The sequence below is a fragment of the Equus asinus genome, chromosome 9, assembly GCF_041296235.1.
Source record: "Equus asinus isolate D_3611 breed Donkey chromosome 9, EquAss-T2T_v2, whole genome shotgun sequence".
NCBI classification, from domain to species: Eukaryota; Metazoa; Chordata; class Mammalia; order Perissodactyla; family Equidae; genus Equus; species Equus asinus.
Window position 1 is genome coordinate 65,903,090 of NC_091798.1, and position 15,412 is coordinate 65,918,501.

The following is a 15,412-nucleotide window of genomic DNA, read 5'->3' on the forward strand; positions in this document are numbered from 1 at the left end:
TAAATTATAGATTGCCTACATTCTGTTTAATTTTAAAAGTATAAACAATTTTTTAACTTGGTATGGCTATTTTCAAAGAATTATGGAAATCCCACTAGAAATGTGTTACCTTTTCTTATTTTCTGAGCATTCAGCTAAATCTCTTTGTTTACAGCTGGGCTCAAAATGCAGAGAACTCAAAGATATTCATTTCGGCCAGTGTTACAAGATCTCAGATGAAGGCATGATCGTCATAGCTAAGGGCTGTCTGAAACTGCAAAGAATATACATGCAGGAAAACAAATTAGTAAGTACCTGTTACCATTCTTGTGTTTTTATTTTGTTTCTGATCTTTGAATTCCTTATAACTTAGCTTATAAATTTTCTTCTGCTTATTTTCTTTTGGTGGTTTAGAGGCAAATACTACTTAAAAGCAAGAATCCTCTCAAAACAATGATTTTATAAATTGATCCTATAACTGTTTAGCTGCTTGTATGTGATGCTTATGTGTTAAAAATTTATCATTAGCTTGTGCTAATTTTTTTCTAAATTCTGATGGTGAACTAACTCAGGTAAATTGGAAAAAATTAAATTTAGTTGCCAAACGTAAGCATGCGGTGGTTGTTCGTTCTGATTCCCCTAGGGATTATAATAATTCTGGATAGTTGGAATTTTTCAATATTCAAGAAGGTGACACTGGTGAAATAGAGCCTTTCATTTAGTCTGGTGAAAAATGGGGTTCAGTAAATTGAAGCAGATGGATTTTATAATTTAAGCACATACATGTGTAACTCATTCACACTTAATGTATTGTATATAATATATTTAAAGTCATTTAATTTTCTTTTATTGAGATATAATTCACATATCATAAAATTCACTCTTTTAAAGTGTACAATTCAGTGGTTTTTAGTATGTTCAGAAAGTTGTGCAGTCATCATCACTAATTCTAGAACAGCTTCATTATCTCAAAGAGACCCTGTGCCCATTAGTTGTCACTCTCCATTCCCTGCTTCCTCTAGCCCCTGGCAACTGGTAATCTACTTTCTGTCTCTGTGGGTTTGCCTGTTCTAGACATTTCATTAAAATGAAATCACACAGTATATGGTCTTTTGTGTCTGGCTCCTTTCACTTAGCATAGCATTTTCAAGGTTCGTTTATGTTGTAGCATATATCAGAGTGTCATTCCTTTCTATGGATGAGTAATATACCAAATCCATTTAATTTTGATTTGATAGGTACATAGTACAGGTTAACAGAAAAAGTTGTCATCAGGGAGGCCCTAGCAGAGTTCTCAATGTTGAAAAATAGTGTACTTTAAAATGCAGGCAAGGTGGTCCTGCATATGGAGCATATGTGTAAAAAAGATTTGCTTTTTAATTGTATTTCGAAAATAAAGAGATCTTTTTGTTGCCCCTTGGAGTTAGTTTACAAAATTTGATAAGTACATCTCATACATTAACGTAAGTTTTGAAAGGTCTCTAGAAGCATCAGCACTTCGAGATAATGCTATTTAAAAAAAAGATTCCAGTTAGAAAAATTGAAACACTTTGAATTAAAAGTAAATGCTTTTATTACCACTTATATTATATATTATATTTTCTCTGAAATTATATAGTAAAAATAACTTCACATTCCTCTTTACATTTAATAGAAATTTAATAATCACTCTTGAGGCCATGTGATCTTGTAGAGAGAATAAGGACTTCTGGCTCATAGAGAGTAAATTTTTGAATCCTGGTGTCCACTCACTTGCATTGTGACCTGGTAAAGTTACTTAAGCTCTCTGAACCTCCCTTACCAATGGGATTATTAATACTTACCTTTTTGCAGGTTGTGGCTTTGAGGATTAAGTGACATAATGTCATTAAATTGTCTACTACAAACTCTGATCCATAGGAGACACTAAAAAACCTAGCAGTTTTTGTGAGATCACAACTGTATTTGTGGTCTGTTGGTTTCTACTTTACACTCAAGATAAATTAAAGCATGGTAATTCCAACTTAAAATTTGTTTATTGCTCGCATAGTGGGAATATTTGTTGAGTGATTAGTATCTGTTTTGTTATTGAGTAAACACAGAGTAAAATCATTTTTCTTGACATATTAAAAATTTTAGTCCAGTGGTTTCCCAAAGGAAGTAACTGTATACGTTTTGAAGGTTCTAGTTATGTTCATGTTAGTTTTCCCTAATGTGTGATCCATTAAAAGATGGTATATTACTTAAATGCTAGGAGAATCAGTTTTGTATGCAATGTTATTCAGTAAACATTGATTTCATTGGAAATTTGAAGTAATTTTGCCAAATCAAAAGGTTCAGTTCAATGAAGTTCTTTCGATTTAAGATTCTTAGAAAGGGGAATTTAGGATAATTTGAACTCTATATTAGAAAGTTGAATTATTGGTAATTAACCTCCCATAGGAACTTTGCATTGTATTTTTAGAATTTATGAAATGAGGAGAAATATTTGAATTACTTGCAAAGCTACAATTTTAAGTAGTTCAGATGTTTTCATTCTTAGAAGTATTATTAGTCCTTTAACAAATATTTAAATAGGGTGAGTAGAAATAATAGCAGTCTGGTTAAAGGCAAATAATATTTATTTATATAAATATATATATATATAAAGGCAAATATATATAAAGGCAAATAATTTATATGCATGTGTAATTACAGATAGGAAATATAAGCATCATTAAATAGGACAAATATTTTAAATTAACAACTAACAGACATACTTAGGAGAATACTGTGTCTGAAAGCATGCCAACAGAATTTGACCTGTGCACATATTGATCATTGGCCAAACTGTTTTGTTAATTCTCTTATTAATTTAAATCTTCTCAAAACAATATTAGAGCTTTATTGTGGAGTCTAAAAATAATCATAGTATAGTGTTTTTTTAAAGTATAAACTTTGCTCACTTTAAAATATCAAATTGGTTGTTTTTATATATTGGCAGTATTTGACCAAGTATACCTTTTTTTCATATTATTTCTTGGCCTTTAGATGGCAGCATTGTCTTTGTATATTTCAGTGACGTAGCTTTTGTGTCCTTGATGTATCTATAAAGATATAATGCTTGTACAGTTTCTGCAGATATTATGGTTTATTTTTAATTTTTGTCCTTTAGATGGTTTTAATGGGAAAATTTCTTCTTAAAATAATTTGAAATATTAAATGCATCTAGGATGTTACAAGGTGAACTTGCTATTTTACTCCAAGTAGCAAGATATTTGAACATTTATTTGTGGCACTGATTAAGATAAACTTTAGAATAAGGGAAGGCTTCCTGTGTTTATCAGAGGGAGAAGTTTTATTCAGATGGAAAGTGAGGACAATGACTTGACATTTTAAGACTCAAATGAGTTACCATGAGGTAAAGAATTGAGGACTTAATGTCAAATCTTGCAGAAAGAGAATGAGTTTCTGTTTTTGTCGTTTTTGAGTGAGACAAGTGCCGTGCACTTACTACATGAATGTATTTTGCATTTGCTATAAAATTATTGTATAGACTCTAGAAATAGATCTAAAGGATACAGCTCTAGTGAGGGTCTAGCATATTGTGTACAACTGTCTCCCTTCTTCTAGTGATAGCTTTTATTTCACTTTTGTGCAGTACTGGCTACAAAGTTATTTTGAAGTCATATTTAGTTTTTATATATAGTTATTGTTGATATAGAAACTTCATGAAGTGTATTCTCTCTGCTTCTGTACTCTCCTTGCTCCAGATTCTACTTCTCTACTTTTTAGATAGAGAAAGGCTTTGGGCAACCTTTTATTCAGCTGTAAATGGTGGGGTGAGATAGATTGTCTGTCATTTGTTATCCCCCCGATGTCGTAAAGTACTAGGATTTTATGATTTATTTAGAAAACAGGTTCTATGTTAAGTCCTAGGGCCAGTATATTTGATATAGATCTGCATGTGTTGTGTTTATTTGGTCTATTTTTTTTTTTTACACCTTCTGCTCTGTAGAGTTGAGTTGTGAGCTAGTATAGATTTCTGAATTACCAAGGAGTAGTAATGTGTTATGAATAGATTTTAGAAAATTTTAGGGAAGTGATAAATTTTTCCTTGTTAAAATTTGATTTCCTGAAAGTTAATTGTGACCTTTTATTTTTTTCAACCTCTTGGTGAATTGCTATTTAACTAATTTTATAATTCTGTGACATCTCCGAGAGTGCTTCGGCTGCTGCTGTAACATTATTTGTATTTTATTGTTTTTATTTTTATTATCCTTTGGATGCTTACATCTAAATTCACCTCTCTAGGCTTCCTTCTTCCAGAATGGAAGCATTTTAAGGCATGAATGAAGCAGATGTCATGTTTGAGGTGAACTGAACTCAGTTTATACCTTGATCCTACTCTTTTTTCTTGTGTGACTTGGGTTAATTATCTTAATTTTTGTGCTTTCATTTCCTTGTTTGCAGGAAATACATAACACTACCTCAAACATGTTCTTATGAGGATCAGACTAAATGAGATTAGGAAGTAAAGTACCAAATGTGTTTCATGGTTTGAACATATGAAGCCTTCAATAAAAGTTACTTTTCTTCCTCTCCCTACCAGAGTTTACTTTCTGGAGTCTACCAGTTTGAATTGCGCTATATCAGTGCCTAATATCAGCTACTTTGTTCTCATTTAACCCTTTAGCCCTCCACAGTTTAATTGTTTTTTGCTGTTTGCTGTGATTTGAGGCTGTTGCGGTGGCTAAGTGAATAGACTGGTGGCCATGATATCATCAAGTGGGGGAGTATAAGAGAAACATTTGCATCAGAGCTTAAATAGCAGTAGCTAATTCAGCATTCTATGAAGGCTTGCATTTTCTGACTCTGTAACTTTGCAACTTAGAGTTAATATATTAAGGGATTTGCAACCCCCACATGCCTCCCCCCGACCCCGGGCCTGGATTCCCCACTATATTCTTGATATCTAATATTCCTTATGAGGTGAGTTTACTTCTAATCCCAGACATAGATAACTTACGTTTCTGAGGGATTCTTTCTGAGTACTCACTTCAGCCTCCAGAAACTCCCAGGTGGACATTTGCCTTCATTGCCTTTTGCCCTCTTAATGGATGAGGCGTTTACTTAGACGCAGAGTGGTAGTTTCCCATAAACTGTGTTGTATGAATGTGTCATTCTAAAGAAGGTGACCTAAAGATACTGAATTTCATCTTATTATTGTATACTACATTTCAACATTTTTCTGTCTTGTTGATATTTTAAAATATTTAATAATACTTATCTTTTATTGAATATTTATATGGTACCAGACTATGCAGTTTTACGTAATTAATCTTCACAACCACCATAAGAGGTAGCTTATTTTTATTCCATTTTACAGATGAGAAAATTGAGGCTTAGGTTAAATAACAACAAAGAAGTATCAAAGGTAAGACTCTAACCCAGATCTGTTAGATTCCCAAACTTTTGTCCTTAAGCCCCTTGATGGCATGAATACATCACAGATGGAGGTAATCCATATGCCTTTGAACCAAGCAGTAATTTCCAAAAGGCATTATGCCACTTTTTAAAACACTTACTGACAGGTGCTGTGAGACATCAAAGGAAGAAGTTAATTATTAGCATGAGCAGAAGATTGTTTTGCTAGGATGTAACTGATTTCAGGGTAACCTGCATGTACCACTGGATATATATTGAAATCTTTTCTAGGAAAATTAGTATAGTTATCAAAGAGGAAAACTGTCTTCAAGATAGTGTTGATCTTAATTCTGTACAAATATGAACATAATTAACTTTAATAGTAGAATTACATTTTTATGTAAAATATTTTACTTTGCAAAAAAATAATATTTTATATTTTTTGTGAAATTTGGATTCAGAAACTAAATATCATTTCATTTTTGTCCAGCAGATTCGATATAAATTTTAATGGGTTAATGAACTGATAACTTTCTGCTCTGTTCCTTAACACTGTTTCAAATGTTCATTCAGTTCAGTTAACATTTGAATATGTGCATGTGCCAGGCACTATGAGAGATGTTGAGGAATTAAGAAGAGTTATACTGTTAAAGAGATGAGATCTCCATCTAGTGATAAGTGCTATGGAAATGCCAATCACAAAAAATAGTTACTTGTGTGAGAGATAAGGGAGGAATCAGAAATCTTATAAATAGTAGGGGACATTTGAACTGGATCTTTAATGATGTATAGTGATGTGATGATTGTGACACAAGGAAACATATTTTTGGGGAAAAGTGATTGGAGTTGTGGGAAACAGCATGTGGAATGTTTAATAAGTGGTGATGTTAAGGTAAGATTAGGTTTATAGGCAGGGTGGTGGGGGAGTCTTCATATTTGGGTCTGTAAAGGAAAGTAGGGACCAGATTGTTAAGTTTCTTGAGTGTCAGGCTAAGAAATTTGTGTATCTCTAGGTAATGGGGCTTGTAGCCTGGGATTTCAGCAAATGTGAAATGTGATAAAGTTTGGGGGTCTTGTATTTTTTTCTTTAATTTAATTTAATTAAGAAAAATAGTACTAAAAAGAGTAATAACATCTATATGCCCGTCACCCAGACGTTAACAGTTGCTAATATTTTGTTAAATTTACTTCTTCTTGAATTAATAAAGCAGATAAGCTTTGTCTCTGGTGTCTTGCATCCTGTCTCATTCCACCGTCTCTTTCTAGAGGGAACTACTGTGGTGATCTAAAATGCTTTTAAAAACCCAAAAAACTTTAGCATACATAATGGATACCATGAACAACAATATACTATCCTTTAGTTTGTAGTCACATATAGTTTATATCTGATCTCATACGGTTTTATCTGGTCTCACAAAGTATATATCAGTCTATAATTTGCATTTTTATTTTTAAGTTGTTTTTGAGATCTAGCCATAATGAATATGTAATTCATTCTTTTTAACTGTTAGTATTTTATATATGTGTACATCTCCTGTTTATCCATTCCCTATTAAAGGACACTTATCTTGCTTCCAGTGTTTTACTATCATAGGCAGTTTTGCAGTAAAATCCTTGTGCAAATCTCCTGTGCATATCTATAAGAATTTCTCTAGGATCTGTATCCAGAAGTGTAATTATAGGGAGCTAAGCTATGTACATTTTCAAATTTTTAGGAGATTGTGCCAGATTGCTCTCCACGAGTAATTGAAGTCATGGTTTACAGATGTATCTTGCTGACGGATTGTCAGCTCTTTTGAGGGCAAGGAGTATCTAGTTATCTTTTTATCCCAACCTCTCTCATTTTGGCACATAATAGACATTCAGTAAATGTTGGTTTAGTGATAAATGGGTTACTACTGAATTGAATGTGCTTTTAAAAATGCGTTTCTTCAAGTATTTTGGGAACATGCTTTAAAAAGAAGATGGATTTAGGTAGATAAATAAAAGCTTGCAAATAGCTTAAAGATGCAGAGTAAATAGTTTTCTGACTTTTCAAATAAGTACATTTCTTTGATCCAGTTACTGTTTTAATGATGCAATCCTTTATGTATCAAATTTATGCAGCCAAAGTCACTAGTGTACTCAAGGAGTATTTTCTGGGACAATTGTTTTTAACAGCATGCAGTTTTGATTAACTGAATATAATTTCTGTTTTTCTTGGCAAGATTACGTTGACTTATGCATTCTTACCGTTAATAAAATTGGTTTTATTTTGTTGAATGGTATTTGAAAGACCCACTTTAATTAAAAACAAAAGTTATTTAGCAGACGATTGGAAAAAAAGTTGAAATATTATTTGTGCCGATTTTTCAATCTGAAGAATAAATATTTTTACTCATTATATATTCTTTGCCAGAGCTTACCCTCTCACTCTCTTTTTCGTCTTTTGGTATCTTTCTCTGCTGGGTATCTTTTTTATCTATCAGGTATCTTGGTAAGAACATAAATGAATTGTATTCTATCATTTGAAAACATAGAAAACATAAAGAATGAATGTGTGTATGTGTGTATTTTTCTTTCCTTATATACCAGAGTGGTATGGAGGGCAGGCAGTGACTTGGATAATATCCAAATAATTTTTCTTTGGAATTCATTAATCTTTTTAGCCAGCATATTTGCTTCTTGCCTAATTATATTAGTTTAGTAATATTAAAATTAGTTCACAAACTTTGACGATTCATCAGCAGATGATAGGAGATGGTCAAAAGCAAACAAGATTTCAAGAGGAAGCTGTGCTAGTATTCAGAACTCTGATACATGGGGCTGGCCCCGTGGCCAAGTGGTTAAGTTTGTGTGCTCCACTTTGGTCACCCAGGGTTTGGCCGGTTCGGGTCCTGGGCATGGACATGGCGCCGCTTGTTGGGCCATGCTGGGGTGGCGTTCCACATAGCACAGCCGGAGGCACTCACAACCAGAATATGCAACTGTGTACTGGGGGGCTTTTGGAAGAAAAAAAAAAAGAAGATTGGCAACAGTTGTTAGCTCAGGTGCCAACCTTTAAAAAATAAAGAAGAAGAAAAAGAATTCTGATACAGATATCCCAATGTCAATAATACAGAATTTGTTGTGGTTAAAAATAGAAGATTCCAAATAGTATTTACATATTCTTAAAAATTTTTTTTCTGGATCAAATTCTAGATTACTAAAAATATTCAGCTTGTTTTGGGTTTAAAATTTATAGTTGGTAGGTTATTCTTAGCATTGTGGTTCTTCTGGGGGTGTTATTTTTCACTTATATATTCTATAGTTGAAATCCTTTTTGTAAAAAAAAGATGTACTTTTTGCTTACTTTCTTTTAGGACTGTGTATTAAAAAACCAGAAAGAGATTTAGAGCAAATCAAATTATCTCTCAGATATAAGCGTGAAAGTGCTATCTCAGGCTTTGTGCTCAAGTGTTGGCAACAAGAGATAGTGGATTGAGATAAAAAGCTAAATCATTAGACTTAGCAAATAGAAATTTTATGAGGTTAGATGGCAGTGGGATGCTGGGAGTACGTTAAACCTGTCATTTATGAGCACGTGTTCTTCAACTACCTTTCTAGACTGTCAGTCAATAAGTGAGATGTATTGTTTGGAACTAGGGAGAACTTTTGGCTTATGTTTCTCTTTATCCACAGTAATGAGGTGCTAGAGTCTTAGATTATCCAAGACTTAATCCCCTTTGTTATTTTAGTGGTTAGGTTTAAGGTGGGAAGAATTTAGGCTTTTTTTTTTCTTTATATCATTTACAAAGTGTAGGTGAATCTGGCTACCAGCTGATAGGATACTCCTTTTTTAGCATTTTCTTGTAGTTATCATCAAAAAGGTAACGTTGTCATGAAAGTGCTATGCCTCTTGGGCTTTCACCAGGCGATCCTCTCTTCAGGCAAAAACCATACAGGTTGTTCTCCTATCTAGGCTACCTGTGTGGTGAGTACTGTTCCTATTCCTGCTGCAGATTTTGCTTATTCATATTACCTGGGTTGTCTTTGTTTGCTGTCTTTCTTCAAGTTCCCATTAAAGATCTAAAGATGAAATTACCTCCTGGGCAGTAGAAGGATGAATGGTCATGAGAGTTTGGGTAAATTCTTTTCTTTGGACTGCATCTTCTGTTTTTTAGTAGCTGAGAAGTTGAAAAGCCAGATGAAGTCTGTTTTGATATTTACTTTTTTTTTTTTAACCCTCCTATTGCATCTAATTTTGTGTAGCCACATCAAATTTAGGTTGCAGAAAAAATCAATATGATATTTTTCTTTAATGAGTGCTGTACTTCACTATTTTTGGTTTCTAAAATAGGATAGATGTGGATTACTTCAGGCGAGGTCTTCGGGGTAGAAAATTTGTAGTGTCTGTTACCAAGTTTTGAATGACCGTTTTTGATTTAAGCCTAAAATCTAGGTGTTTATAATTCATTTTAATATGCTATATAAATGAATATAGTGAGAATTTGTAATCAAAGAAAAATGGTTATAAATCAGAGTCCTTCTAATTGAACTGTATTTGGGTGATTATTCTTATCTTTTATTTTCCTCTTATTAAATATATCTTTGAGACAATAAAGAAGAAGGCATATATTCATAGTCATTGTTATTTAAATGCCCATATGAATGCCTACAGATATAAAATTATTTGCATTGTTATGCTAGCTTTTCATTTTTGACTCCTCTGAAAACATGGTAAAATTAGTTGTGATGTGTAGATTCTCTGAATGGGGAATCAAAATATATTTTTATGTCTTTTTACCAGATTAATGTTAATTTTAAATATTTGAAGATAATTTTGAGTAGTTTATTTCATAGGTTTCAGGTTGTTGCAGGACATAATTTTACATACACATATGTACATACTTTCATTGATATATTAATAAGTATTTTTCTCATCATGTAATTGTAGACAGTTTCGTTATGTAATCTATTATATGTTCCATAAATTACGATTGTTTTAAGCTATGAGTGGAGAACTTAATGGAAAACAGTGTGAAAGGTAAAGATACATTATATATTCACTGAATTCAGTCATGACCTAAGATGTTTCCAAAGATTGACTTTTTATTTTTCACATCCACAACCTAGAAATGCTCCTGCTAAAATACTCCAGTATTTTCATTTCAGAAATCTAGTGGCTAACTTCAAAGATTTCTCCAGTTACTAGTCTCTCCTCTCATTACGTTCTCAACTTGTCCGTTTACTCTTCATTTTCTCTTACCATCTTGCTTTCTCCAATGTGTGTTTATTACCTTCAAGCTTACCTAAATATTATTTTTTATCAAACATTCTTTAAGAATTTCACCACATTTATTTTCTCATATTCTATCAGCTTCCTGTATTTTATTATTCCTTACTAATCCATTCATAATTTATTATAGGTTTCAAGGCTTTAGTTTAGTCATGTAAGCTTCTTGAAAATGGGGATGATTGTCCTTTTTTTTGAGCTTTAGTTAATGACTGTATATTTGCCAGTGTTTTGACTAAATGGTTAGTTTTTGGGACTTCTTAATAATTTTTTTCTATCTAAAAATTGTAAATTTTATGAAAAGGACTGTTAATGAAGAGGAACCATTCTATACTCAAGTCTTTTGGTTTAGTTCTGGAAAAGTTCTTTCTGAGACAAGGAAGCAAGCTATTAAAAATTAACACTATTAATGAGACCTGTCAGTAACTTTAAATATGATTATTTATATTTTGATATGTACATACAATGTAGCTTCTAGTGCATAAGATTCAATTTTTATTAACAATAGAATTGGTTAAATGTGCTTAATTCTGTAGCAGTGATTCTTCGTTAGTGTTCATACGAGAAGAGTAGCAATGATAGTTGGAGGAATTAAAATCCCAAGTAAGTATATCCTCTTCAAGAATTAAGTAGTTTTTGGGAGATGATTTCCTAAAAGTGAATGTTGAAACTTGTGGCTTTAAACATTTTTTTTATTGCAAATTACCCGTTACATATTTTCATTTCTTGGTTTACATCTCATTGAGGATATTTGGAGTGTTTCAGTACTTCCACCAGTGCATTTTTCCTTTTTTCTGCTTTCAGACAGCCCTAACAAAAATCCCTCAAGAAAGCTAAGAATTGTGGTTCTTTTTCTTTTGTCATACTTAATCGCTTGATTCTTTAAAAGATGAACGTTAACAAGTTGCCTCTATGATTGAGTTTGTTTAGAAGAGCTTGATTTTATTGTGGCAATTAGAAAGAGATAGGTTAAATATAATTGATATGTATCTTGGTTTCTTGGTACCAACAAAACGTACCAAGCAGACCTGGCGTTAAATTTAGTTAGAACACTGGCATTGCATACTTTAAAAGTAATATACCATGCAGAAATTACAAGCAAGTGTTTTTTTTTTAATACTTCATATAGAATTCTTAGTTTTTAATATCATAAATTGCTTCCATTTATTTTATTATCTTTTTGTTCTTTAATATGTTCTAGTGGTTTTGTAGAATCAAAAATTGGGGAAAGAATACCCCAAAAGAAGCATAAATAGCTATCTTGTTAGAATAATATAGTTTGTTTCTTCATTTTCTTGGAAGATTAAGTGGCGTTTGGAAAACTTAAGGAAAAAAATTGGGCAAGTATTGGTTCAGCCAACTATATTGTTTAACCTTGGATGAAGTAGTGTTTTTTCAATCTAGAAGTGATATCTTTTTCTAGTATTATCTAGATGGCTTTATTCTGTAAAATCAGTAAAAGTATATAAAAGAATCATCTTTTTTATATATTAAAGTCTATTTGAAACAATCACATTTTTTCCTAATATATTTTATATTATGATATTTTTAGATTACACAGTCAAGAGCAGGTTTTTTAAAGAAGAAAATAGTTGTGCTGCTTGCTGATCAGTGTAAGCATAGGAGGTAGTTCATGTACAGTCTTTGCCATAGTGGTAAATCATTTTCAGTCTAGTGTGTGCATTTGCCCAGTGTCACAGGTTAATTCTATGGACCTGGGTGCCTTTCCCCTTTCTTTCCATCAAGGCATACCTTTCTTCAGCTCCTGTAGAGACTAACTTCTCTGGTTATTAAAAGCAACTTGTAATCACCTTAATGCTTACCTCCCACCTTTGAGATTCTATATTTGTACATGTCTGAGGTTAATTGTTTATTTGTTTTATGAAGGTACATTAAATTTGCATGCATTTCTTATTGATCATACATTTCCTTCTTCTGACCCTACTTTTAAAAAGTTAAGAAAAGTCCTGTTTCTTAAAAAAAAAAATGGTAGGGACTTAACCTTGAAAGTGATCTTAGAATGCCTCTAAACCTGCTTGTTGCAATACCCTTTATTGCATGCCTGATAATGAGCCATCTTTCACTGTACACGTGTGTGGAGAGGGTTATTTATTGATGAGTATCCCAGAATTCATGCAATATTTTAATGACAGTTGAAGAATTATTAGTAAAATGGTGCCAAAATGATATTTGACCAGATTTTTCTAATATCTAGCTTTTAAAATGATTGTTATTAACACCTTTTTTAAAAAGAGGTTACATGTACTCACTACATTATTTAAACAAGACTGGAGGGACTTATTTTCAGTACTAACTTTTCTCACACCAAATTAGCCTGAGAATCTGTAATTTAACAATTGAAATGATTGCCTCTTATGAATATGTGCATTGTTTTAGGGAACCTTTCCAGTTTTAGACGGTGTATGGCAATACCCACTAAGTAATGCTCCTCTTAAAACTTTTGTGGTTTCATTTACTATTAACATGCTCTTTGACAGCTGGCCTTTACTAATCTCACACCATGGGTTTGAAAGTTTTTCCTTAAAGCTTTATAGTTGAATTACAATACATTGTGTCCTTTGTTTTCTCCTGGAAAAGAATTTAAACAAACTTTCTATTGCACTTGTTGAATATGTATTTCATAGTAACCACCATGAAGTTTGCAGCATTTAAGAAGATGAAGAAGCAAAGATAAAAGATACACATTTAAGAAGGCTTGGTTTCACAGTTGGTGCATAATCCTTTCTGCTGTCATTGGTACCCTAACCCTGTACCTACCAGAACAAAAGAAACTGAATTGGAAATTGTGGGAGCTGGGGAACATTCAGTTGGCAGCCCATCGCATGGCCCATAGGCGTTGTCAGGTCTCAGTTTGATGCCCTTTATTCTTTCTGACAGATGTGAGGTAGGGTCTATGAGGGGGAAGTCATTACTAGAGAGAGGGCAGTGTCAGATCAAAAGTAACCAGTGATCAAACAAGGTAAAGGGCTGTGGAAAATAGGCTCTCTTTCTGGCCTCAACACCTGCCTGATCACTGAAGGGAATAGTCCTTATGTGTCAGGGCAAGTTGATTTTCTTTGATGTACAGTGAATTAGAAGTCAGAATGGAAGCTTAACTGGAGTACAGAAGATTTTTTACTTCGTAGTTCTTGGGCAGTTTAGGTGTTTAAATTTTTTACTTTAATTATCTAGAAGTTACAGAAGTTATTCACTGTTGAATAAAATATTAAAGCTTACCCATTCTAACTTTATTATCACTATATATTTTGATTGTACTACTAATATATAAGCAAGTTTCAATACAGTATAGAACAGGCTTTGGGAGTCACCAAACTCTTCATTTCTTTCAAGCATCTAATTATAACTTTAATCAGAGCATTTGTATAATTATAATGGTGGGTACAAAGTGGATAGCTAAGCTTGGCACATAGTAGGTCCCTTCATGGTAAAATTTTAGATACTATCTCACTAAGTAATTCCAAATAATTTTGAATTAACTCTTGCCCCATAAGTGCTTATTATTGTATTTTCTTTTAAGGTAACCCTTTCTAATCAAGTCATTTGAAAGAAAATTTAGAGAGACAATTCATTGGGGTTTTCTATGTGTGACTCTTTTCCCTGCCCTTTCATCTTTAGAGGTATGTGACTAAAGACTAGAAGAAGGAGGATGTCTTTATCTTTGGTTAGCTTGCTGTGTAGATAAATTGACAATTGAAGCATATTTTTAAAAATTTCAATTATGTTATTTTCCTTTACATTAAGCAAAAGGTTTGACCACTACTAAATTTCGCTGTCTCAACTTTTGGTATTTTTAATACTGCTGAATTTCATTCAGGTTCATAAATAGTTCATAACAGTCATTTTGTCCTCTAATTCTGGAAATAAGTATTTATTTGAAATTACTAATTTTCAGGTGAGAAGAATAAGGAATCTTTGTGCCTGAGCCTTTTAAAAGTGGTTTTTAATCTAATAATTTGTCTGACTGTTCATCTTTGCATGAAGTCCTGTGTTTGTTTCCTTTTGATACTCTTAAGTAACCTAAATACTCTTTTTTTAATACACTTAGATATGTAAGAATATAAAACATAATACAGATTATGTTGTATTACCTTCACATTAAATTAATGTTTGGCTTCAAGATTACTGTTAGCTATAAATATATTTTATTCTTGAGAAATTTCAGAATAATGTAATTGAACATACTTGTAAATACTGATATTTCTGGTTTGGCTTAGAAACAAACTCTGCCTGTAAATTATCACTAAACATGTTTGTTTTAAGAGTCTGCTTTTTAAGTAGTTGGCTTAGGAGTTCTTATGTTGGGATTGAATTAGATGCGTTATAATTTTTAATTTGATTTATTTTATTTGGAATAAAATTTCTTGTAAATTAAGATTCTATATCTATTTTTTGAAGCTTTTTGAAATTTAAAGTTTTAGTACAAATTCATTAACCAATATAAATACAATTAGACTCATTTTTTTTGCTTTTCATTGCTTTTCAACATGTTTGCTCTTAACTGCCTCTGAAGGGACTGCAAATTGAAACCAGTGTGATGATATTACTCTCATTTATGGAGGAGAATGATTTTGGTTTGGATCTTGGCTCTCTGAGGGCATCCCATCAGTCTGCCCTACGATCTGCACACTTGCAAAAAGAATTTGAGTTTGCTGATATTTTAATATTAATATTAGGAAGAAATATTTGTGAAAAATAAATTTCTATAAGTACATGTCAATTGTTTTTTCAAAATGGACTTCAGCATAAAATCTAGTCGTCATATTCTTTGATTCA

General features: G+C 32.3%; 1 protein-coding gene across 4 annotated transcripts in view; it reads left to right on the forward strand.

Annotated features, from left to right (window-relative positions):
* FBXL17 (F-box and leucine rich repeat protein 17) overlaps positions 1-15,412 on the forward strand; it is a 465,079-nt gene that overhangs the window by 43,799 nt on the left and 405,868 nt on the right. For all 4 annotated transcript variants that reach the window (XM_014852976.3, XM_070517628.1, XM_044780075.2 and 1 more), the window contains exon 4: positions 155-286. In XM_014852976.3, coding sequence (XP_014708462.3) covers positions 155-286 — 132 coding nt within the window. The remainder of the gene's footprint in view (positions 1-154; positions 287-15,412) is intronic.